The sequence below is a fragment of the Heterodontus francisci genome, chromosome 24 (assembly GCF_036365525.1).
Source record: "Heterodontus francisci isolate sHetFra1 chromosome 24, sHetFra1.hap1, whole genome shotgun sequence".
Lineage (NCBI taxonomy): Eukaryota > Metazoa > Chordata > Chondrichthyes > Heterodontiformes > Heterodontidae > Heterodontus > Heterodontus francisci.
The window spans coordinates 35,275,029-35,299,113 of NC_090394.1; the positions used below are offsets into that span (position 1 = coordinate 35,275,029).

The 24,085-nt window shown below is 44.1% G+C and overlaps 1 protein-coding gene across 1 annotated transcript in view; it reads right to left on the bottom strand.

Annotated features, from left to right (window-relative positions):
• Positions 1-2,175: 2,175 nt before the first annotated feature.
• The window catches only part of micall2a (mical-like 2a), a 124,820-nt gene continuing 102,910 nt past the window's right edge, over positions 2,176-24,085 (bottom strand). Inside the window, exons 11-16 of the mRNA XM_068055878.1 lie at positions 22,561-22,687; positions 18,067-18,157; positions 15,897-15,970; positions 8,916-9,030; positions 5,264-5,310; positions 2,176-4,926 (exon numbers count right to left, since the gene is read on the bottom strand). Coding sequence (XP_067911979.1) covers positions 4,826-4,926; positions 5,264-5,310; positions 8,916-9,030; positions 15,897-15,970; positions 18,067-18,157; positions 22,561-22,687 — 555 coding nt within the window. The 3' untranslated portion in view covers positions 2,176-4,825. The remainder of the gene's footprint in view (positions 4,927-5,263; positions 5,311-8,915; positions 9,031-15,896; positions 15,971-18,066; positions 18,158-22,560; positions 22,688-24,085) is intronic.

Sequence of the window (24,085 nt, forward strand, 5' to 3'; positions counted from 1 at the left end):
GAGAGAGGAACAGAACCTGGCGAGGGAACCATTTACAACATCAGCTAAAATGGGGACCAGGATGGGAAGTTGGGTGGTCAGCAGTTCATTGGGAATAAGATCGAGGGAGCAGGAGGTGGGTCTCATGGACAAGATGAATCATAGAGTCATAGAGTTATACAGCACAGGAACAGGCCCTTCGGCCCACTGTGCCGAGCTCGGAGAGGGTGTGAAGGGATATAGTAGAGGAACTTAATTCTTTGAAGGACTTGCATGTACTGTGGATAAAGGGGAACTGGTAGATGTATTGTACTTAGATTCCCCGAAGGAGTTTGATAAGGTGCCACATCGAAGGTTATTGCAGAAAATAAAAGCTCATGGTGTAGGGGGTAACATATTGGCTTGGATAGAAGATTGGCTAGCTAACAGGAAACAGAGAGTAGGCATAAATGGGTCATCTTCTGGTTGACAAGATGTAACAAGTGGTGTGCCACAGGGATCTGTGCTGGGGCCTCAACTTTTTACAATTTATATAAATGACTTAGATGAAGGGACCGAAGGTATGGTTGCTAAATTTGCTGATGACACAAAGATAGGTAGGAAAGTAACTCGTGAAGAGGACATAAGGGGGCTACAAAGGGATATAGATAGGTTAAGTGAGTGGGCAAAGACCTGGCAAATGGAGTATAATGTGGGAAAGTGCGAAATTGTCCACTTTGGCAGGAAGAATAAAAAAGAAGCATATTATCTAAATGGTGAGAGATTGCAGAGCCCTGAGATGCAGAGGCATCTGGGTTTCCTGGTGCATGAATCACAAAAGGTTAGTATGCAGATTCAGCACATAATTAGGAAAGCTAATAGAATGTTATTGTTTAACGTGCAGGGAATTGAATACAAAAGCTATACAGGGCATTGGTGAGACCACATCTGGAGTACTGTGTACAGTATTGGTCTCCTTATTTAAGGAAAGATGTAAATGCATTGGAGGCAGTATAGAGAAGGTTTACTAGACTAATACCTGGAATGGGCGGGCTGTCTTACAAGGAAAGATTGGACAGGCTAGGCTTGTATCCACAGGAGTTTAGAAGAGTAAGAGGCAATGTGCTTGAAACATATAAGATCCTGACGGATCTTGACAGGGTGAATGTGGAAAGGATTTTTCCCCCTTGTGGGAGAATCTAGAACTAGGGGTCACTGTTTGAAAATAAGGGGTCACCCATTTAAGACAGAGATGAGGAGAAATTTTTTCTCTCAGAGGGGGTGAGTCTTTGGAATTCTCTTCCTCAAAAGGTAGTGGAAGCAGAGTCTTTAAGTATTTTTAAGGCAGGGGTAGATAGATTCTTGATAAGCAAGGGGGTGGAAGGTTATCGGGGGTAGGTAGAAATGTGGAGTAATCAGTTCAGCCATGAACTTATTGAATGGCGGAGGAGGCTCAAAGGGCCGAGTGGCCTACTCCTGCTCCTAATTCATATGTTCATATGTAACTGTAGAAAGATGAGAGTTCAGGGCTAGGGCAGAGGAGAACTTTACAGGAAGTTTGGCCCTCTCTTACACAATAAATGCTTGCTGCTGACAGCTCAACTGAGCAACTTGACCCTTTAAATCAAAAGCTGCTTCTTACTCGGAGTGCCTGGAATCTTGTTTACTGTTTATCAAAACAGTTTAGTTTCTCCCAGGTTAATTCAGCACACAGATGTTACTGGCTCGTAATGTCCTGCTAAAATAACGGTTCAACAATCTCACCCAAGTCCCTCGATGTCCCTGAAATACAGCCCTAGAGAATTTGTTTTAACACTATATATATTAGACAGAAGACTGACTGAAGCCTAACTGCCGAATAGTTTCATTTTATTTGACTCCAAGTTGGCTAAGAGGCAAATAAATAAAATTCGCATTGGTTCGAAGTGATGCAGTTGGAATGATTAGGAGGAAAAAATGATGCTGTATTTGTAAGCATGGGGTTGGATTCTTTGGAAATGTCACATATTTGCGAATGTGAAGACCCAGCCTGGAATTTAGATTGGATTCAAGTGTAAATATAACTGCATGGAATTGTCCATGTGTTAGTAATAGCAAGAGTATTAGAGTTAAAAATTAAAGTAATTAATTATAAACAAATATCTTTTACATTTAATATATTTGAACTACCATTTTAAAAAAAAAGAAAGTCGCGTTGCAGATTTGAAATTATCTTTATTTCCAGTAGAGTACATTGATGAAACACAAGCTTTTTTATCCATTAATAATATCCATCACATTCAATGTGCCACAATATTGATATCTCGCTGCTGTGGCATTCTTACCCCTCAAAAGTAGGTGCTAAGCTGTCACCATAACATAGGCCAGACCTCAAGGGTAATCAGTGCCACTGGGACTTGATCTAGCCATTCATACTGTCCCAATAGAGAAACTCATGTCCCAGTGACAAGCTGCCAATTCTCCCTGGAGATAGCTTGCCTTTGTCCAACTGAAGTTCATCACCAATATCTTCATCCCCATTCACCCCACTTCACAGCGTATCCTGCCCCCATGCACAAATATACCTAACTCTTTTAGCTCAGGGGCACCACAGAGGGGTAAGCAAATGGGGGGTTGTGAAGGTTCAAATCCTTCCACGGCCTCGCCCCCTCCCTATCTTTGTAACTTCTCCAGCCCTGCAACTCTCTTGAAATCTCTGCATCCCTCCATCTCAGGCCTCGTGCATCCCCCACTTCCTTCGTCCCTTCATTGGTGCTTGTGTCTTCAGCCGTCTAGGCCCGAAGCTTTGGAATTCCCTCCCTAAATCTTTCTGCCTCTCTCTCCTCCTTTAAGATGCTGCTTAAAAACCTACCTTTTTGACCAAGCTTTTGGCCACCTGTCCTAACATCTCCTTCTTTGGCTCGGTGTCAAATTTGTGTCTAAGTACACTCGAGTGAAGCACTGTCAGAGATGCCGTCTTTCAGATGGGACATTAATCAGAGGTCCCCTTGGCCCTCTCAAATGGACGTAAAAAATCTCATGGCACTTTTTCAAAATAGAGCAGTGGAGTTCTCTCCAGTATCCTGGCCAATGACTATCTCTCAACCCCCTCACTAAAACAGATGATCTGATCATTTATTTCATTGTTGTTTGTGGGAGCTTGCTGTGCTTCCTACATTACAACAGTGGCTACACTTCAAAAAGTATTTCATTTGCTGTAAAGTTCTTTGCGACACCCTGAGGTTGAGAAAGGTGCTATATAAATCCTTCTTTCTTAATAGAGCTGGTCTTACAGTGCAGTACAACAGTGCAGTAAATTATGCAAAAAGAGTGTTAAGATACAAAGAAATCTGAAAAGAATTAATGAAACTCCACCACACGAAGGAACACAACAACTCATCCTAAATAATTTATCATCAATTAGATCCAAAGTCCTCTCCTTTTTCCTGTACAGGCACCTAAAAATATCTTCAGAGCAATTCATAAGATACCTGACAAAGTTCATACCAAACTGCAACATGATTGGTGCAAAATTACCATTATTAAAGTATGAGGAGATCACATCCCTTTATCACAAGTATTTTTGACAGTATTATGTCCACATAGTCTTGGCTGCAATGCAGAGCTGTATGCCCAGTCTCTGGAGCTTCCTCTTTTATAGAAGAAAATAACCAAAAAGAGTGAACCACTTTAAAGACGGGGGCCTTTAAGCAGAGTGTCCGCAAGGTTCAGGGCCTTGGTGCTCCAATGACCCCCATACCACCACCCCAAAGTGCAAGGCAATGGGTTTTCTGACCACAAATCTCCAGGAAGACCTAGAGCAGAAGTTGGGTACACTCTAAAAGGGAGAGACTGTGGAGGGCAGCATGGATATTAGGGCACTGGGGTGGGAAAATGAAAGGACAGCCATGCCTAGCTGGCAGTTATAGATTGTCATTGCCAGAGGTCTAGGAGTACATCTCAAGTCTGTCCCCTTGACAGGCGAGAGTTCATACTACAGATGATTTGGGGTGGAGCAAGTAGGAGGAAAAGATTGAAAGTACGGCTTCAAACAAGGAAACACAGTGCCTACTCATTTAGTTACAATATTGAGCAGCATATCCATTCATTCTTACAAACTCAGTGTCCTTGGGTGTTCCTTGCCAATTCTTTGGATTAAGACAGAATATTGAGGTGTCTGAACATTAACATGGGTCTCCTTCAACAGCAATAACTCCCAACTGCTGTACACACCCTTGATTTCCCTCATTAAACCTCTCCACCTCTTTCTCCTCCTTGAATTCGCTCCTTAAAACCTTGCACTTGGACCAATTATTTTGGTCACTTGTCCTGGCTTCTCCTTATGCGACTTAGTGTCAAATTTTTATCTGATAATGTTCCTTTGAAGCACCTTGGGACATTTTTACTACATTGCAGGTGCTGTATAAATGCAAGTTGTTGTTTCAGTCATAATCTAACGACCTAACCACGCCTCTCTTGATCAGGCGAAGTCTATGCTCAAACCCTTGGTGTTCGGAGAAGGTTGATGGGCATCCGACCCCAGTTCATGGGCATCCGACCCCAGTTCTTGGGCATCCGACCCCAGTTCATACCATGTTATGTTACAAAGTCTTCTGAAGCAAATCAGCAAAGTAGTGGATTTTGTTTCTGTTGGTTCTCTCGTGCCAGAATTCCATAGCAACAGGAAAATATCCCGCTGCACAAGTCCAGCACAAAGAGCTTCCTTTATTTAGAGAGCAAGATTAATGCCACACAAGCATTTGAGAGAGTTGCTTTTGATTACAACTGGTTTGCGACAGTAGCAGCTTCAAACAATAGCAGCTTGGCACTGAGAAATGGGTCATGGGTACATGGTAGGTTCCTGAAGACGCCACTGTCAGCCAGAATGCTATTCCTTTCCCTTTGGTTTGGCACCAAGTCCCTTCAGAAACTTTAATGGACTGAATTTGTTTTTCTTCTTCAAGTCCTGTTCTGTCTCCTTGCTGATGTCTGTCAAAGTGAAGAGAAAAGAGGCACAGAGAGAGGGGTGGAGGGGAGGGAGAGGGAGAAAGGAGCAAAGAGGAAAGGGGATGAAAAAAAACAAAGGGGGGGGTTCAAGAGTCAAAGAGGAAGGGGGCAAAGAGGGAAGGAATGAGGGGAAAGAGGGAAGGAGGGAAAGAGTGAGGGGAAAGAGGGAAGGAGTGAAGGGGAAAGAAAGGAGTGAAGGGGAAAGAAGACAAGGAGAGGAAGAAGAGATGTGAAAGGAGGGAAAGGTGAGTACTCAAACTTAGTGCTTTTATATTAAAAGGAAACACACAAATTTCATTTAAAAGTTTATATTCCTTACCCATTCTGTTAATCATGGCTTCCATCACCAGATCTTCTTCCTTTTCTCTGTAAAGAGAGAATGTGTCACACATTGTTTTAATAAAAAGTAGCATTTATCCCCAACTCTACACATCCTCCTTGGCAAAGTTGGCAGATATGCCCCAGCTGCTGGTGTTGTCCTCTGTACTCACCCTCACAGATTGCTCAACAATACTGCTGATTGGAGACATTCACTTGGACCTTCCCCAATCCTGTAAGGAGGTACCTGACCTCCACTCAATACCACCCCGAAACTCAGTGTGCATCACAATCCTTCCTATGCTTCATAACACACGCAGACAGGGGCACACACACATCCTGGACATGGCCTACACTTGCAGTCTACATATTTTATTGAAAGTTATTTCCCTGATGCCCCAAGTCTGAGTAAAGAGCGGATTAGCAGGCCTGTTCTCAACCCCTGGGAATCCTAGTGTGACCTTGTGTCCTTATCCCTCAAATAATCTAATAACCCTGGGAGTTACTTAAAGCTCTCTCAAGTTTCCCTTTTATGAATCACAGTCTTAAATTCGTCCCCAACATGTTTTAGACCTATGATATTCATGGCACAGACTGGGGCCCTTTGGAAGCCTAGCTCTTTACCACCCTTGGTTCTCAGCAGATCCACTCCACGTGGCTATGTACATGGCTGTGGGCTGTTGTCAGATTTGGAATTAGTGCTGTTCGCCTCCTCCTTTTGCTGGCTAAGCACCAAAAGCTATGGAATTCTTGTCGAAGGCAGGGCTATCCCAGCTACCATTGAGATAACAAAGAGCAAAAGGATCTGTATTTTAACGGAACTATCAGTCCTGTAGGATCTTTTCCCTTGTGTGTGGAAAGTGATTGGTCTGCACCCTCGTATTGCCCTTCATATTTTTGGACTACTCTCAGATGAGTCTTAACTCCAAATAGCCTTGAGAGTATCTTCACTCCCATTCAATTTAATAGCCGACCCAGGATAATGATCAGAGAACCATTTTTTATAATTCATTTGGTTGCTAGATTTAACCAATGCCATCACGGGGTCCTTTTCATAGAATTATACAGCACGGAAAGAGGCCATGAGTTATCCTATTAGTCCCACTTTCCTGTTCTTTTCCCATAGCCCTGTCAACCTTTCCCCCTGCAAATATTTATCAAATTTCTTCTTGAAAGTTTTTGAATCTGCTTTCACCACCCTTTCAGGCCGTGCATCTCAGATTATAACTCGCTGCCGAAAAAAAATCCTCATGTCACTTCTGATTGGTTACTTTGAATGTGTGTCCTCTAACAAACCTAATGTTAGGCTTTAACTGACAAACAAATTTATTGAAAATGAACAAGCAAATAGGTAACAGTAATTTATTATATTTACAGTAGTCAATATTCTCTGCTGACTCCTAGTATAAGGAAAATAACAAATGGTTCACAATTTCTACACCAAACTGACATGAAATTAATCTCTTTATTTAGTTTTTTTAAAATTCTAATCAACTGCGAGAGCCAATCAGCATAAACTAGTGTCCCCAAAAGTTCCAGACTCATTTGACAGGTACAGATAATAACTAACCCCCAAAATAAATTACTAGGACTTGTGGACTTGAGGAACTATCGACCACATTCAAAAGGAGCTCCCATGCCGACCTAATCATTCAATAAGTTTGTATTTGAATTGTGTGGTTTAGTTCTCCCCACAAGTCAACAGCTAAATATTAATCATGCAGCTTCTGTATCAAATTAGGTTGGAAAATGGTTTCTAAGTGCAGCTGGTTTTTAACTCATCAGAAACCAACACTGAGGCCAGAATTTTACGCACCCCACCCCCACAAGCAGACTGGAGGAGCTGGGGGGGAAACGTAAAACCGAGTGGGAGGTGGGGTGTTCCCGTTCCCAGTGCCTACCCACCTCTGCTGCCATTTTATGAGCAGCGGGGGAGATTGTAAACGGCCCGCACACCCCAGGCCAATTGAGGCCCTTAAGTGGCCAATTAATTGCCACTTAAGGACCTCCTCCCACCGCCATTGGTATCTTACCACAGCCACCTGGGGAGACCGCCCAGCAGCTTCCCTGTGGGCTGGGAGGACCCCTCCTGATCGGTCACCCTGTGCGCCATGGAGGGCACCACCCCCCACCCCCCCCCACCCCAGCACAAACTTCACTTGCTGAAGCACCTCCCCCTATCCTCCTAATCGACCACCACAACATCGCACCCCCCCCCCCCCCCGACTTTTCAGCCGGGGGAGAGCCGGGGCCTTCGCTGCCACATAAAATAATTCCGGCCTGAATCTCACTCCTCAGGTACTAACACAGAATCTCACTCCTCAGGTTCTGAATTCCAAGCTAAAATGAAAGTAACCTCTTCATTTAGTCACAGGCACATTTGAAAGCAAAGTTCACCCCAACAGTGATAAACATGGTTTTAAAATTATTTTCCCTCTCTTGCTCCCAGATACCTTCCATAGCCACCAGGAGGCACACTAGTACCAGTCAGAGGTGACTGACCAGCTATTTTTTTCTAATTATTATTACCTCTAGGTTCCAATGCTGTCCTGGTTGGCTTCCCACCTTGCACCCTCTGTAAACTTCAGCCCAACCAAAATTCTGCTGCCAATGTCCTACCTCACACAAAGTCCCATTCACCCGTCACCCCTGTGCTCGTTGACCTACATCGGCTCCCAGTCCGCCAACACTTCAATTTTATAATTCTCATCAGTGTGTTCAAATCTCACCATGGCCTGGCCCCTCCCTAAGTGTGTAATCTCCAGACCTACAACCCTCTGAGATCTCTGCACTCCTTCAGTCGTGACCTCTTGCACATCCCCAATTGTAATCACTTCAGCATTGGTGGTCATGACTTCAGCTGTCTAGTTCTAACCTCTGGAACTCGCTCTCTAAACCTCTCTGCCTTGTTCCTCCTTCTTTAAAACACTCCTTAAAACCTACCTCTTCGACCAAGCTTTTGGTCCCCCATCTTAGTATCTTCTAATGTGGCTCAGTGTCAATTTCTGTCTGAATATGCTCCTGTGAAGCACCTTGGGACATTTTACTACATTAAAGGTACTATAAAAATGCAAGTTGTTGTTATTGTTAAGGAAGCAGGTGCTGACTTCTTCTGACGCCAATTCACTGCATCTTCCAGACAACTCACAGTGCTCCACAGTGATGTCAGCATGAAACAGGTGACAGCAGGAACTAGAAACAGGGCAGATGGGTAGCATGGGTAATACAGTGCAGCCGCCATGTATAATAAAGGGGGTGCTTGCTGAGTTTATTTCACAAGGGAGCTGGGCTTTAAAATCAGCTGTGCACTTCCAGGCAGCAGTGAATGGCAGTGAGATGGATTGCCAGGATGGCAGTCGCCCATATGGCAGAGGCAGGGTGACAGATGGCATGCTCTTAACTACTCCTCTGTTCATGGTGATTGGACAGCAGAGTTCAGTGTAAAATACTTCATACAGTTCCACAAAACCAAATCTTCTGCTAAAGTCTAAGCCCAGGTGATTCATTTGTTGGGAGGTAAATCCTCTCACCTCCAAGTTGGCATCATCTCCTCTCAATTTAATTCCTTGGCACCCTACCCTCGCTAAGCAGTGTCTCCAACCAAGAATTAAGTGGACAAGAAGAATTAAGAATTAACCTAGGTTACCTCTTACCTTACTCTGTCCTCATCCAGTCTGTCGATGATGTTACTCCTGTCCTCCACGGTTTTCCATAGTTCGTCCATCAGCTCCTTTTCACGAGCCAAATCTCTGTCAGTTTTTGTGTCCTCTGCAATGGCAACACGTCAGAACATGGGAACACAGAAAGCTTTTGGTCACCTGTCCTAATATCTCCTTGTGTGGCTCAGTGTCAAATTTTGTTTAATTACACTCCTGTGAAGCACCTTGGAATGTTTTGCTAAGTTAAAGGTGCTATATAAATTCAAGTTGTTGCTGTTGATTATTGTTTGGTTTCTAGTTCACTCCCTGGAAACAATTTCTGCGTTTACTATGACTGTATATAAGAACCTTCACCTGCATTAAGACCACAGATGGATCTGAATTCATAGTAATATTTCTTACATAGTGCAAGGCACTTGAGTAGGTGGTGGACAAGTGTGAGGTCTGTTTAAAAAGGACAACTCCCTGGGGGTCTGATTTCCTTCGAAAGCTTCCTCTGGATCAACTTTTCTCTGGCAATAGCCAAATTCCTATGATCTGGTCAGGCTGGACAAGCGGACAGATATTGTGATCCTATAGTCAGACTTTCAGGAACGAGGGAGGAAGTTAAAGAGTAGGACCTCCTAGGTAGTAATCTCTGGATTACTGATTGTGCCACGCACTAGCGAGAATAGAAGTAGGAAGATAGGGAGGATCAATGAGTGGCTTGAAGCAGGAGGGGCATTGGGACCAGTTCTAGGGCAGAAGACACCTGTTCAAAAGAGATAGGTTGCACCTCAACAGACTCGCGGGGAGAGTCAATAGTGTGGCTGGGGAGGGTTTAAACTAAATTGGCAGGGGGATGGGCACCAGCAGAAAGTAGAAAAGAGGAATAATGTGGATAATGTGAGAGAGTGTTAGACAGTACTAGAGAAGGGAGTAGTTCTGTATTAGGTGGGAGTGGACTGAGAAAGACTACGAGGAATACAAAGACAGGATTACAATGCATGTGTTTAATTGCGCAAAGTATGGTGAATAAGGTTGGTGAGCTACAAACACAAATAGCAGTATAGGAAGGAATGTGATGTAGTGGCAATTACGCAAATGTGGCTTAAAAATGGTGAGGACTAGGTGCTTAATATACAAGGATATAAAGTGTTCAGAAAAGATAGAGAAGGAGAAAAAGGACGTGGAGTGGCAGTACTGATTAGGGAAGACATTGTAATGTTGGAAAGGGAGAATGTCCTTGGGGGGCAAATACAGAATCTATTTGGTTAGAGTTGAGAAGCAAAAAGGGTATGATCACGCTACTAGGGGTATTCTATAGGCATCCTAATAATGAGAGAGAGAGATAGAGAAGCAAATCTGCAGGGAAGTCACAGAGATGTGCAAGAATGAAAGAGTGGTCATATTGGGGGATTTTAATTACCCAAATATTGATTAGGATAATTCTAACTGCAAGGGTAAGGAGGGGGAGCAATTTCTGAAATGTGTTCAGCAGAACATTTTTGATCAGTCTGTTCTCAGCCCAGCTAAAAAGGAGGCATTTCTAGATCTGGATCTAGTGCTGGGAAATGAGGTGGGCCATGTGGACCATGTATCTGTGAAGGAGCACTTGGGTAAGAGTGATCATCATATCATAAGGTTTAGACTAGTAATGCAGAAAAGCAAGGAATGAAATAAGGTAGACCGTCTCGATTGAAAGATGAAAAGGCTGTTAAACAAAATTTAGGGTCATGGAATAGGAGGTTGAGTCTCTAGTTGGATAAAAAGGACATCACTGTCCTTACAAAGGAAGATAGTGGTGGATGTTGAAGGTGAATCATCTTCAACTGCTTCAACAATGACTTTCCCTCTATCATAAGGTCAGAAGTGGGGATGTTCGCTGATGATTGCACAATGTTCAGTACCATTCGTGACTCCTCAGATACTGAAGCAGCCCATGCCCACATGCAGCAAGACCTGGACAACATTCAGGCTTGAGCTGATACGTGGCAAGTAACATTCGCGCCACACATGTGACAGGCAATTATGATCTCCAACGAGAGAGAATCTAACCATCTCCCCTTGATGATCAATGGCATTACGATCGCTGAATCCCCCACTATCAACTTCTGCGAGTTACCATTGACCAAAAACTGAACTGGACCAGCCACATAAATGCCGTGGCTGCATGAGCAGATCAGAAACTAGGAATTCTGCAGCTAGTAGCCTGTCTCCCCAACACCTGTCCACCTTCTACAAGGCACAAGTCAGGAGTGTGATGGTATACTGTCCACTTGCCTGCATGAGTGCAGCTCCAACAACGTTCAAGAAGCTCATAAGTATTTTATAAGTATATTAAGGGCAAGAGGATAAGCAGGGAAAGAGTGGGGCCCATTAGGGACCAAAGTGACAATCTGTGTGTGGAGCTGGAGGACATAGGTGAGGTTTTGAATGATTACTTTTCATCTGTCTTCACTATGGAGATGGACGATGTAGGTGTAGAGATCAGGGAGGGGGATTGTGATATACTTGAACATATTAGTTTTGAAAGGGACGAAGTATTAGCTGTTTTAGCGGGCTTAAAAGTGGATAAATCCCCAAGCCCAGATGAGATGTATCCCAGGCTGTTATGTGAGGCAAGGGAGGAGATAGGCACAAATTTTCAAATCCTCTCTGGCCACAGCAGAGGTACCAGAGAACTGCAGGACAGCGAATGTGGTACCATTATTCAAGAAGGGTAGCAGGGATAAACCAGGTAATTATAGGCCAGTGAGTCTAATGTCAGTGGTAGGGAAACTATTGGAAAAAATTCTGAGAGATAAGATTAATCTCTACTTGGAGAGGCAGGGATTGATCAGGGATAGTCAGCATGGCTTTGTCAGGGGGAGATCATGTCTAACACATTTGATTGAATTTTTCGAGGATGTGACTAGATGTGTCGATGAAGGTAAAGCGGTTGATGTGGTCTACATAGACCTCAGTAAGGTTTTTGACAAGGTCCCACATGGGAGATTGCTTAAGAAAGTAAGAGCCCATGGGATCCAGGGCAATTTGGAAAATTGGATCCAAAATTGGCTTAGTGGAAGGAGGCAGAGGGTGATGGTTGAGGGTTGTTTTTGCGAGTGGAGGCCTGTGACCAGCGGTGTACCACAGGGATCGGTGCTAGGACCCTTACTGTTTGTAGTGTACATTAATGATTTAGACGTGAATATATGAGGTATGATCAGTAAGTTTGCAGGTGACATGAAAATTTGTGGTGTCGTGGATAGTGAGCAGGAAAGCCTTGGATTACAGGATAATATAGATGGGATGATGAGATGGGCAGAGCAGGGACAGATGCAATTTAATCCTCAGAAGTGTGAGGTGATGCACTTTGGGAGGACTAACAAGGCAAGGGAATATACAATGGATGGTAGGACCCTAGGATGTACAGAGGATCAGAGGGACCTTGGTGTACTTGTCCATAGATCACTGAAGGCAGCAGCACAGGTATATAAGGTGGTTATGAATGCATACGGGATACTTGCCCTTATTAGCCGAGGCATAGAAATATAAGAGCAGGAAGGTTATGTTAGAACTGTATAAAATGCTGGTTCGGCCACAGCTGGAGTACTGTGTACAGTTCTGGTCGCCACACTATACAAAGGATGTGATTGCCCTGGAGAGGGTGCAGAGAAGATTCACCAGGATGTTGCCTGGGCTGGAGCATTTCAGCTATGAGGAGAGACTGGATAGGCTGGGGTCGTTTTCCTTGGAGTGGAGAAGGCTGAGGGGGGACCTGATTGTGGTGTACAAAATTATGAGGGGCATAGATAGGGTTGCTAGGAAGAAACATTTTCCCTTAGTGGAGGGGTCAATAACCAGGGGGCATAGGTTTAAAGTAAGGAGCAGGAGGTTTAGAGGAGAGTTGAGGAAAAATATTTTCACCCAGAGGGTGGTTGGAATCTGGAACACACTGCCTGAAGGGGGGTAGAGGCAGGAATCCTCACAACATTTAAGTATTTAAATAAGCACTTGAAATGCCATAGCATACAAGGCTACGGGCCAAGTGCGGGAAAATGGGATTAGATTGGATGGGTGCTTGTTGGTTGGCGCAGACGTGTTGGGCCGAAGGGCCTGTTTCTGTGCTGTAAAACTCTATGACTCTATGACTATGACCATGCTGGACAAAGCAGCCCACTTGATTGGCACCCCATCCACCATCTTCAAGATTCACTCCCTCCACCACTGACACACAGTGGCAGCAATGTGTACCATATGCAAGATGTACTGCAGCAACTCACCAAGACTCCTTTAATAGCACCTTCCAAAACCTCAACCTCTACCACCTAGAAGGACAAAGGCAGCAGATGCATGGGAACACCAGCACCTACAAGTTTCCCTTCAAGCAGCACAGCATCCTGACCTGGAACTATATCGCTGTTCCTTCACTGTCGCTGGGTCAAAATCCTGGAACTTCCTTCCTAACAGCACTGTTGGTGTACCTGCACCCCAAGGACTGTAGCAGCTCACCACCACCTTCTCAAGGGCAATTAGGGATGGGCAATAAATGCTGGCCTAGTCAGCGATGCCCACATCCCATGAATGAATTAAAAATAAAATTAGATAAGGACTGAAAATGACAAGTCATAGTAAATGGTGGCTTTTCAGACTGGAGGATGGTAGACAAAGGTGTTCCCCAAGGATCAGTGCTGGGGCCACTGCTTTTTTTGCTATTTATAAATGACTTGGATCTTGGAATACAGAGTAGAATCTCAAAATTTTCCAATAACACCAAACTTGGAGGTGTGGCAAACAGTGATGATGATATGAACGGCCTGTGATAGGACATAGGCCAACAGAATGGGCAGACAGGTGGCAGATGAAATTTAAAACTGACAAGCCTCAGGTGATGCATTTTGGCAGAAAGAATAGGCAGAGGCAATATAGACTTAATGACACAGTTTTAAAGAGTGTTCAGGAACAAAGGGACATGGGGATGCATGTGCATCACTCTTTGAAGGCGGCAGGACGTATTGAGAGAGTGATTAGCAAAGCATATGGGATCTTGGGCTTCATAAATAGGGGCATTGGATACAAAAGCAGGGAAGTCATGCTGAACCTTTATAAAGCTCTGGTTCGGCCCCAAGTGAGTACTGCGTCCAGTCCTTGTCACCACACGTCAGGAAGGATATGAGGGTCCTTGACAGGGTGCAGAGGAGATTTACCGGAATGGATCCAGGGATGGGGGATTTTTGTTACAAGGATAGAGTTGGAAAAACTGAGGTTGTTCACCTTAGAGCAAAGGAGATTGAGAGGAGATTTAATAGAAGTGTACAAGATTATGACAGGCATAGATAAGTTAGACAAGGAAAACCTGTTCCCATTAACAAATGGTACAAGGACTCGGGGACATAGGTTTTAGCCAAGTGATGCAGGGGAAATCTGAGGAAGAACTTTTTTTGTTAACACAGCGGGTGGCAATGACCTGGAACTCACTGCCCAGATGGGTGGTGGAAGCAGAGACAATCCATGACTTCCAAAGGAAACTGGATGTGCATTTGAAGGAGATAAAGTAGTAGGGCTACAGAGATCATGCATACGAACTAGGAGCAGGAGTAGGCCACTCGGCCCTCGAGCCTGCTCTGCCATTCAATAAGATCATTGATCTGATTGTAAACTCGACTCCACATTCCCGCCTACCCCCAATGGGGGGGGGGGGGAGTGGGGGAGTGGGACTGACTGGATAGCTCCGTGGAGAGCCAGCATGGACTCAATGAGCCGAATGGCCTCCTTCTGTGCCGTAAATGACTATGACCTTGCAGCTGAAGAAGCTGGGAGAGATCCCAGGCACTCTGCTGTGACCTGCTGTTGGGCAGGTTAATCAGGTTGGAGCCGTTCTCGTCATGGACATTTTCCACTGTGCATGGTCAGTGAACATCCACTCTGGGACACAGGTTCAAGGCATTAGAAGCATCTTTCACTCAATAAGACAACAATACTTTACAGATAATAAAAACTGAAAATTCTGGATACACTCAGCAGGTCAGGCACCATCTATGCAGAGAGAAACAGAGAACATAAAGAATAGGAACAACAGTAGGCTATATGACTCCCCGAGCCCACTGCACCATTCAATAAGTGGCGCAGTGGTTAGCACCGCAGCCTCACAGCTCCAGCGACCCAGGTTCAATTCTGGGTACTGCCTGTGTGGAGTTTGCAAGTTCTCCCTGTGTCTGCGTGGGTTTCCTCCGGGTGCTCCGGTTTCCTCCCACATGCCAAAGACTTGCAGGTTGATAGGCTAATTGGCCATTATAAATTGCCCCTAGTATAGGTAGGTGGTAGGGAAATATAGGGACAGGTGAGGATGTGGTAGGAATATGGGATTAGCGTAGGATTAGTATAAATGGGTGGTTAATGGTCGGCACAGACTCGGTGGGCCGAAGGGCTTGTTTCAGTGCTGTATCTCTAAATCTAAAAAAAAAAATCTAAATCTTCTACAACAATTCCACGTTTCTCCCTGTCCTCATATCCCTTGATTCTCAATGTTTCAGGTCAATGATCTTTCATCAAAACTGGAAGAAGTTAGAAATTTGGCAGTTTAAGAGCAAGTACAAAACCAGGGAAAAAGGGCAGGGGAGGGGGCAGAGGAAAGAACAAAAGGGAAGCTCTGTGATAGGGTGGAGGCAGAAGTGATTAAATGGCAAATGGGATAACGGTGCAAAGCAAAAGGGGGTGGTAATGGGACAAGAAACAAAAGATGGGTCTAGAGGAAGCTTAAATGGCAACAAAAGATCATCAGCACTTGCTGTCTAAAAAAGTTAGAGCACTGATTGTGATCTGAAATTGTTGAACTCAATGTTGAGTGCAGAAGGCTGTAGAGTGCCTAACTGAAAGTTGAGGTGCTGATCCTTAAGCTTGCTTTGAGTTTCTTTGGAACCATGAAGGAGGCCTTTAAAGATATTTATCAGAACTCTGGATCTGCTAAACTTTAGACAGAACATTATTTCCAACAATGGTTTAGACACTGACCTGATTTTCCCATCAACACCCGTAACTCCTGGTCGATCTGACACTGACGGTCCTCCAGAATTTGTTGCTTCGATCTGTCAACAAAAAAAAAAGGTACAGGGTTTGTGCCAACTAATAGCTGGACTCAGGAATGGAAGATATGAGGAAAGATCAAAGGCATTGGGGCTTGTTTCCATGAAAGTGAGCTATAGGGGTGATGGGCAGGGTCAACAGTGAGATGGATCCAACCAAACTGTTCACGCTGATGAAATGGTTCTAAAACATCAGACGGGTCAGAGGGGGAAGGAGGTGAAATTATAATGTATTGGAGGGGAAGCTAGGTAAGTACATGAGGGGAAAGGAATTGAAGAATATGCTGATAGGGTTAGATGGAGAAGAGTGAGAGGAGGCTCATGTGGAGCATAAACACTGGCATGAATCAGTGGGCTGAATGGTCTGTTTTCTGTGCTGTACTCTCTATGTAACATAACAAATGTTTATGAATAAGGAAGGAATCTAGTGCAATACAGAAGCTAACTGAACTGGGCAATATAAACAGAGCCAAAAGGCAACTAGGTAGCCTCCTAGAAGGAGAAGAGATGCGGGATTAAGGGATCCATTTTGGGAAGTCTGGGAGTTAGCTTTGAGAATTGAAGGAAATTAAAACATAGAAACAGGCCATTCAGCTCAAGCAGCCCATGTGGTGTTTATCCTTCACAAGTCCAGTATCCTAATCCCATGTGTTACGAATGCTTTCATTTTACTTTGTTAAATTTTGAAGATTTATGTTTTAAAACTGCAAAGGATTTCATGGATTTTTCTTTTTTTTTTTTACAAGGGTCACTGAGAGGTCTGGATTGTAAACAGTTACTGGAAGGCACCTGTTTTCAAATAATTACTCAGCATGTGTTGTTTTTGACTTGGGGAAAGATGTTTACAAAGAAGTAACAGGTCAAGATTTATAGGGGTCAGAAGGTTTGACTCTTTTAACATTGTGTTTTTGTTTCGCTTTGGACAGTGAGTTGGGATATGGTCAACGCTTTGAAAAGACAGTTGGAGAAAATTTGCCAAGGGAGCAAAACCCCAGCTCAGTCTGTTCCAGCTCTTTGAAAAAGCCTGCCAGTTTTCCATCTCTTGAGAAGTGAGTGTAAGAAACTGCCTGAAACCCCTATTACTGCATTTTCCCTGGAAAGCCTGCCCAAACTGATCTTCAATGTTGCCTATCAAGAACTCAGTAACATCCATCTATACGTATTTGGGTCGCCAAGCCAAAAAGGACTTCTGACATCATTTCATATCTTCACTTTTTTTCTTCAAGAGTTAGCAAGTATTTTTGTCAACATTTTTTTGGGGGTTTTTTTTGTACTAGAGCTCTAAAGAGGAAATGTTTTTATTTTTTCAGGTTAACCGGTATGTGCGTGTGTGTGTGAGAGGGGCTAGGGTAAAAAGGGAACTTTCATATTTCAATCTGTGTGTTTATGCTTTGCTTCATTACTGGTTAAGGCTTCTTTTTATAATAAACTGCTAATTTTGATGTTTATTAAAGAAACATGGTTGGTGTATTTTATTCTGGGATAAAAATAGAGTCTATGATTGACCGTATCGGTAAGTGGAAAAAAACTTTAACATATGTTGTGACCTGTGGAGAAGTGAAACTAGAATAAACAGTGCAATCCTCCTGCCTTGGTCGTAACACATGTGTTTGCTCAGTTCACATATCCCTTTATCCCCTTTCCTTCAACCACGTATCTAACCTGTTCTTAAATGCTGACCTGGTCTCTGCTTCAATCACTAACTATGCACTTCATTGCCTCAAAACCTTCAGTGTAAAAAGGTTTCTCCTGCTCTCTGTCCCAAATCTCTTGTTTCATCTTCCATCTATGTGCTCGTGTTTTATCAACTGTTGGAAGAAGTTGGCTGCTATCCACCCTGTCCCATCCCATCACATTTTTTAAATGCCTCACCTTTATAATTCCCTCAGTTCTAAAAACAACCCCAATTTTTCAAGTTTCAAGAAGGCAGAAAAGAAGGGAGGGAGGGTTGGGAAGGCAGGAAGATAGAGTTGAGAAGCCAGAAAGGGCTGGGAAGGGAAGGAAGAAGGATTGGGAAGGCAGGATGCCAGTAATAATGAGTAGTGTTGAAATTACCTGCAGTCCTGCCTTCACCTTCCCCGTGATCAATTTCTACTCACATGTAAACGAGCTCCGATTCCCGTCTCATCAGCAACTGCTTTTCGTGAATCAGTTTGAACCACTCCACCATCAACTCATCTTCCCTTTCATCTGTGTTTTTTTAAATACAAAGGAAAGAAAAAATCCAGAGTTTCTGAAAACAGGAGAACTGACAAATTGCTGCAGCCATCAAATACATGGTGGTCAGATCACATGGAGTCTTGCTTATCCTCTGTTCCAATATCCTACCACATTGGGCTGACAATTGTTTAGTCACTGGAGTCTCCATATCCTAAGACATAGGCCAACACATCAAATTGATCAGCAGGAAAATACCAATGGGTCCATCAAGCCTGCCCCACCCTCACTGTGCCAGGAGTGTAGCAGCATAAGAAATAGGTGCAGGAATATGACATATGGCCCCTTGAGCCTGCTATGCCATTCAATAAGATCATGGCTGATCTTCTACCTCACCTGCACTGGCCCACCCTATCTCCCATCCCGAGATTCCCTTAGTGCCCAAAAATCTACCGATCTCTCTCTTGGATATACTCATTGACTGAGCATTCACAGCCCTCAGAGATAGAAATTTCCAAAGATTCACAACTGTCTGAGTGAAGAAATTTCTCCTCATGTCAGTCCTAACTGGCCGGCTTCTTATCCTGAGACCGTGATCCCAAGTTCTCGACTTCCCCACTGGCTGCCTGGCCGGCGGGGGTGGGACTGGTAAATTGGGAGCAGGAGTACCCACAGGGAAGGTCCCCAGAGTCAGGTGAGCAGTAGTGGGTGGGTGGCGGGTGTGGTGATTAAGATTGGAGGAGGGGATAACTCAGAGCCAAGGAGGCCCAAGGGTGCCTTGTGAGGCTCCAAGGGTGCTCTAAGGAAACCCATCCACCCCAAAAAATTTAGAACATACCAATCTGGCCTCTGCTGGTCCATGATCCCCTCCAAGCTGGTCTGACCTGATGGAAGAAGAAGCCATCACTGTTTCCTCCAGCCCCGCCCCACAAATGCTGGGACCTAATCTCTGTATTTAAGAAGAGCCTTAGCTGCTTTCTTGTGGTTTTTGTTGATTATTATTCTTTCATTCCTGGGATGTGAGTGTCACTGACAAGGCCAGCATTTATTGCCCATCCTTAATTGCCCTTGAGAAGCTGGTGGTGAGCCACCTTCTTGAACTGCTGCAGTCCATGTAGTGTAGGTACACCAACAGTGCTGTTAGAGAGGGAGTTCCAGGATTTTGACCCAGCAATAGTGAAGGAACGGTAATATAGTTCCAAGTCAGGATGGTGTGTGGCTTGGAGAAGAACTTGCAGCTGTAGGTGTCCCACCAACCCGCTCAAAACAACAGTGTAATATCGGGAAGGTAGCGTGATCAGAGGGGGTTAGTCACTGACCTTATTTTGATCACAAAGCTGGGTGTGTTGGGGGGAGTGGGGGGAGAGAAAGAGTTAAAATTAGGATCAAATAGTTTAAATTTTCCACAGTTGGCATTTTTGATGTGGTGACCTACATTTTGTGTAATATTAATTTTCAGATTTCCAACCATCAGAACTCAGATCTCAATGAGAACCCTCTTCCTCTGATTTGCTCTTCCCACATCCAACATCTAGTTTGAATTGGAGGAGGAGGCCATTCAGCCCCTCAAGCCTGTTCCACCATTAATAACCCAACATAAGAAAATAAGAAATAGGAGCAGGAGCAGGCCATTCAGCCCTTCAAGGCTGCTATGCCATTCAATATGATCATGGCTGATTTCTATCTCAACCCGCACGATTACCATATCCCTTAATTTCCATAGTATCCAAAATCTATTGATCTCTGTCCTGAACATATTTAACAATGGAGCAACCACTGCCCTCTGGGGTAAAGAATTACAAAGATCCACAACCCTTTGAGTGAAGAAATTTCTCCTCATCTCAATATTAAATGGCGAAACAATTGTTCTGAGATTGTGACCTTTATTTATAAACTCCCCAGCCAGGGGAAACATCCTCCCAACATCTACACTGTCAAGCCCCTTAAGATTTTTAGATGTTCGATGAGATTACCTCAGATTCTTCAATAGCCCTCGGCCTAGTCTACTCAATTTCTCCTCATAGGACAATCCCCTCATCCCAGGAATCTATCTAGTGAATCTTCAAAACTAGTATATCCTTCTTTACGTCAGGAGCTCAAAACTGTACATAGTATTCCAGGTGTAATATCACCAAAGCCTCATACCATTGTAGCAAGACTTCTTGACTCTTATACGCTTGTCATAAAGGTTAACATACCATTTGCCTTCCTAATTGCTTCTGTACCTGCATGTTTACTGTCTGTGATTCATGTACAAGGACATCTAGGTCTCTCTGAACACCAACATTTCCCAGTCTCTCACTATTTAAAAAATATTCTGCTTTTCTATTTTTCTTTCCAAAGTGAATAACATCACACTTCCCCACATTATATTCCATTTGCCATGCGCTTACCCACTCACTTAACCCGTCTACATTCCTTTTTGCATCCTCTTTACAGCTAACTTTCCCATCTAACTATGAATCAGCAAACTTGGATACATTACACTCAGTAACTTCAACTAAGTCATTGACATAGACTGTTATTGGCTGAGGCCCAAGCACTGATCCTTGTGGTATCCTGCTAGTTACAGCTTGCCATCCCAAAAATGACCTGTTTATTCCTACTCTCTTGGCTGGATTTTAAGAGCCCACCGCCGATCTCAGCGGCAAGCTCAGAAAATGGCGGCCCGCGCCAAAGATCCACCACATCTCCTGAGCAGTGGCTCATTTAAATAGACAGGGTGGCCCAGTCCCCCCACAATCACGTGGAGGGGGCGGGCTGTCCGTCCCTGGTAATGGCGTCAGCTGCCTGCGCTGGCTCATTTAAATTTTTTAAGAAGTATCCCCCCAAAATTTATAAATTTCGTACACCCCTTTCCCACCCTCCAATAACAATTACATTAACTATTGCCATTTCCCCCCCACCCAAAACACTTACCTTTTAAATGTGACCTCCCCCTCCCAGACTGCACAAAGTTTAAAGTTCACCCCTTCCCACCATCCCCTTTACCCATTACATTTATTTGACCCCATCTCCCCTTCACCCACAGAAAATAGTAACTCCTCCCCCCTCCCCACCCATGTCACGCCAGCTTTCCCCGGACGGTGGAATTGAAGGCACGGGAGTACTGGCTGCTGCTTTGAAGATCGCAGCAGGCCCATAAGTTCCAAGTTAAGTGCATTTAAATGCATTTATTTCATTGATTAAAAAATTTAAATTCATGTCCCGTCACCCAGAGGTGGGGGGGGGTGGGGGGAGCAGGGCCACCACAGATCCTCGTCGTCACGAGGAGGATCGGGCCGGGCCGGGCCCTCCTAGCATCGAGATCCATGGAGAGCCTATTCCGGACCCATTTCAGGCCCCACCCACCATGGATCACGACATCAGGGGATTGGTAAAATCCAGCCCTCTGTTTCTGTTCATTAACCAATCCTCAATTCATGCTAACATTTTACCGCTAATCCCATGAAACCTTATCTTGTGTAACAATCTATTTAGTAACACCTTATCGAAAGCCTTCTGAAAATCCAAATATACTAAATCCACTGGTTCCCCCTTATCTAACATGTTAGTTATATCCTCAAAAAACTAACAGATTTGTCAAATGTTCTAATCCGGAATGCCAGTTGGTGAAGGATAGTACTGGAGCCAATCTGGACTCAGTCTTACATTTACTTAGAGTTAAACACTACAAGCATACACCTCCAAACTCAACCACACCACAGTCTCAGTCAGTGTGTCTTTATATGTGCTCAAGTGAAATCCCAATTAATCCCCTCCATGTGCATACAAACAAAATGAATATACAATTAACATCAAACATTATTTCTTTTTCATAAATCTGTGTCGAATCTGCCTAATCATATTATGATTTTTTTTTAAGTGCTCAGTTACAACATCCCTAATAGATTCTAGCATTTTGCCTACTACTGAAATTGGACTATAGTTCTTTGTTTTTTCCCTCCTTATTTGAATAATGGAGTTACGTTTGCTATCTTCAAATCCATGGGGACCATTATAGAATCAAGGGAATTCTGGAAGATCAAAGCCATTGTTGCCACTACCTCTTTTATAGGCCATCAGGTCGGGGGTTTGTTGACTTTAATTCCCATTAATTTCTTCAGTACTATTTCTTTACTAATAATAATATCCCCAAGTTCCTCATTTCCGCTAGACTTTTGGTTCCCCGCTATTTCTGGAATGATATTTGTGCCTTCCACCATGAATATAGATACAATGTATTAATCTAATGCCTCATTCAATTCGATCATGGTTGATCTGTATCTTAACTCCATCGACCTGCCTTGGTTCTGTAACCTTTAATACTCTTACACAACAAAAATCTCATCAACCTCAGTTTCCAATCTTGTGCAAAGGCGGCAGACCTAGGCATTACCTCTCCAGGTCCTACCCTGACCTACCCTCCCTTAGCTAACGCAGGTGACTGCACCCACCTCCTTCACAGCTCCGAAGCTGAGGTTCCAGCACTATCCCCTTCTGTTCCAGTACGTCCAGCTCCTTCCCGATATTCTGCAATTCCCTGCAAATATCCTCCTCCGAAATCCGCTGACCGGAGGTAGACTGCAACATAAAATGAAAATGTGGATTTTAAATGAAACAAGAAAACCGGCAAACAGAATGGATTTGTTCCTGCAGTCAGCTCCCTTTGAAATGAGAAACTCAATCCCACTAAAACATCTCCCATCCCATTTCTGCTGCTTACACGTCAGCCAGTCACCAGTGAATCAGACTTTGCTGGTTGATTGTTTGCAACACATACACTGACCCAGACGGTCGATTTCTCTCTCGCTAATGCAGGTAAGACTAAGGTCAGTGAAAGAAAAGCACTGCAGCAATCACACACACACCCCTTTCCCCCAATCACACCCCCTTCCCCCAACACACACACACACCCTCTGCTGTGATTGTGTATTTGTTAGTCTGTTAAATATAATCATTTAAATATATGTTTATGCTAATATGTGTCATAACAGGAAGTGATGCAATATCATGTGATGCAGTTCTCTTGTACAGTTAGCACATGTAAGTTGAAGCAACAAGTCTCCATTAAAGCTCTGTGTTCAACCTCTAGGCCTGCCCTTCACATTCATTTGTATTAATCTAGAATAACTTCAGCCACAGATGTCAGTGCAGCGTAGTGTTTTGGCGCGGATTCCTTTCCGCCGTTGCCGCACTTGCGCGCCATTAACTGACCGACCCCAATGCCAGGATCCCTCCCACCTACAAGCTCACAAGTCAGCTTAGGGGGTGGCTCCTGCTCAGCTCTGCAGACATCACAGCTTGCTACAACTTTTAAAGCAAGGTTTGTTCCTCAGGGGGAGAAAAGGGTAGAAGGCTTAGGCAGTGGCAGCCAGATTTCCAGAGATGGACTAGAAAGCATCTAATGTCCCAGGTGAGATCAAGCTACAAAGGATTAAATCACGATGTTGTGGATGCAGACAGGCAGGCTATAAAATTTAGGATCGCCATAGGAAATGGTCTGTGCAGAATCAATACTTCTGGTTTATCTGATGCTGACCAGAAGGATCCATCAAAGCAATGGGCAACATTAGAAGGTCATTTTAAGATTAAAGTTAATTTCAGAGTACACTGCCTGGAACTCATACAGTATAGACAGAAAGACTGACAAGAGCTTGGACAACTTTGTAAACCGATGCAGAGGGGAAGCAAAAGAATGCGACTTCTCTGATGCTGAACTCGGAACTAATTATGGAGTTGGTTATCACCTCCACTCCTATTAAGGCATCCAGAAGGTCTCCTGGAAAATCCGAAAGGACATGGCATGGAGACCAGACTATAGAACAGATGCAGATATGAAGCAATTAACAGAGGGAGACAGTGTTGTGAGCCTCAGGGTCTGAAAAATCTGACAGTACAATATCCAAGGCACCCAGGCAGAACCAAGGTGTGCAGGCTCTCCCACCAACCATGTAGATGCCCGGCATGCGCAGACACATG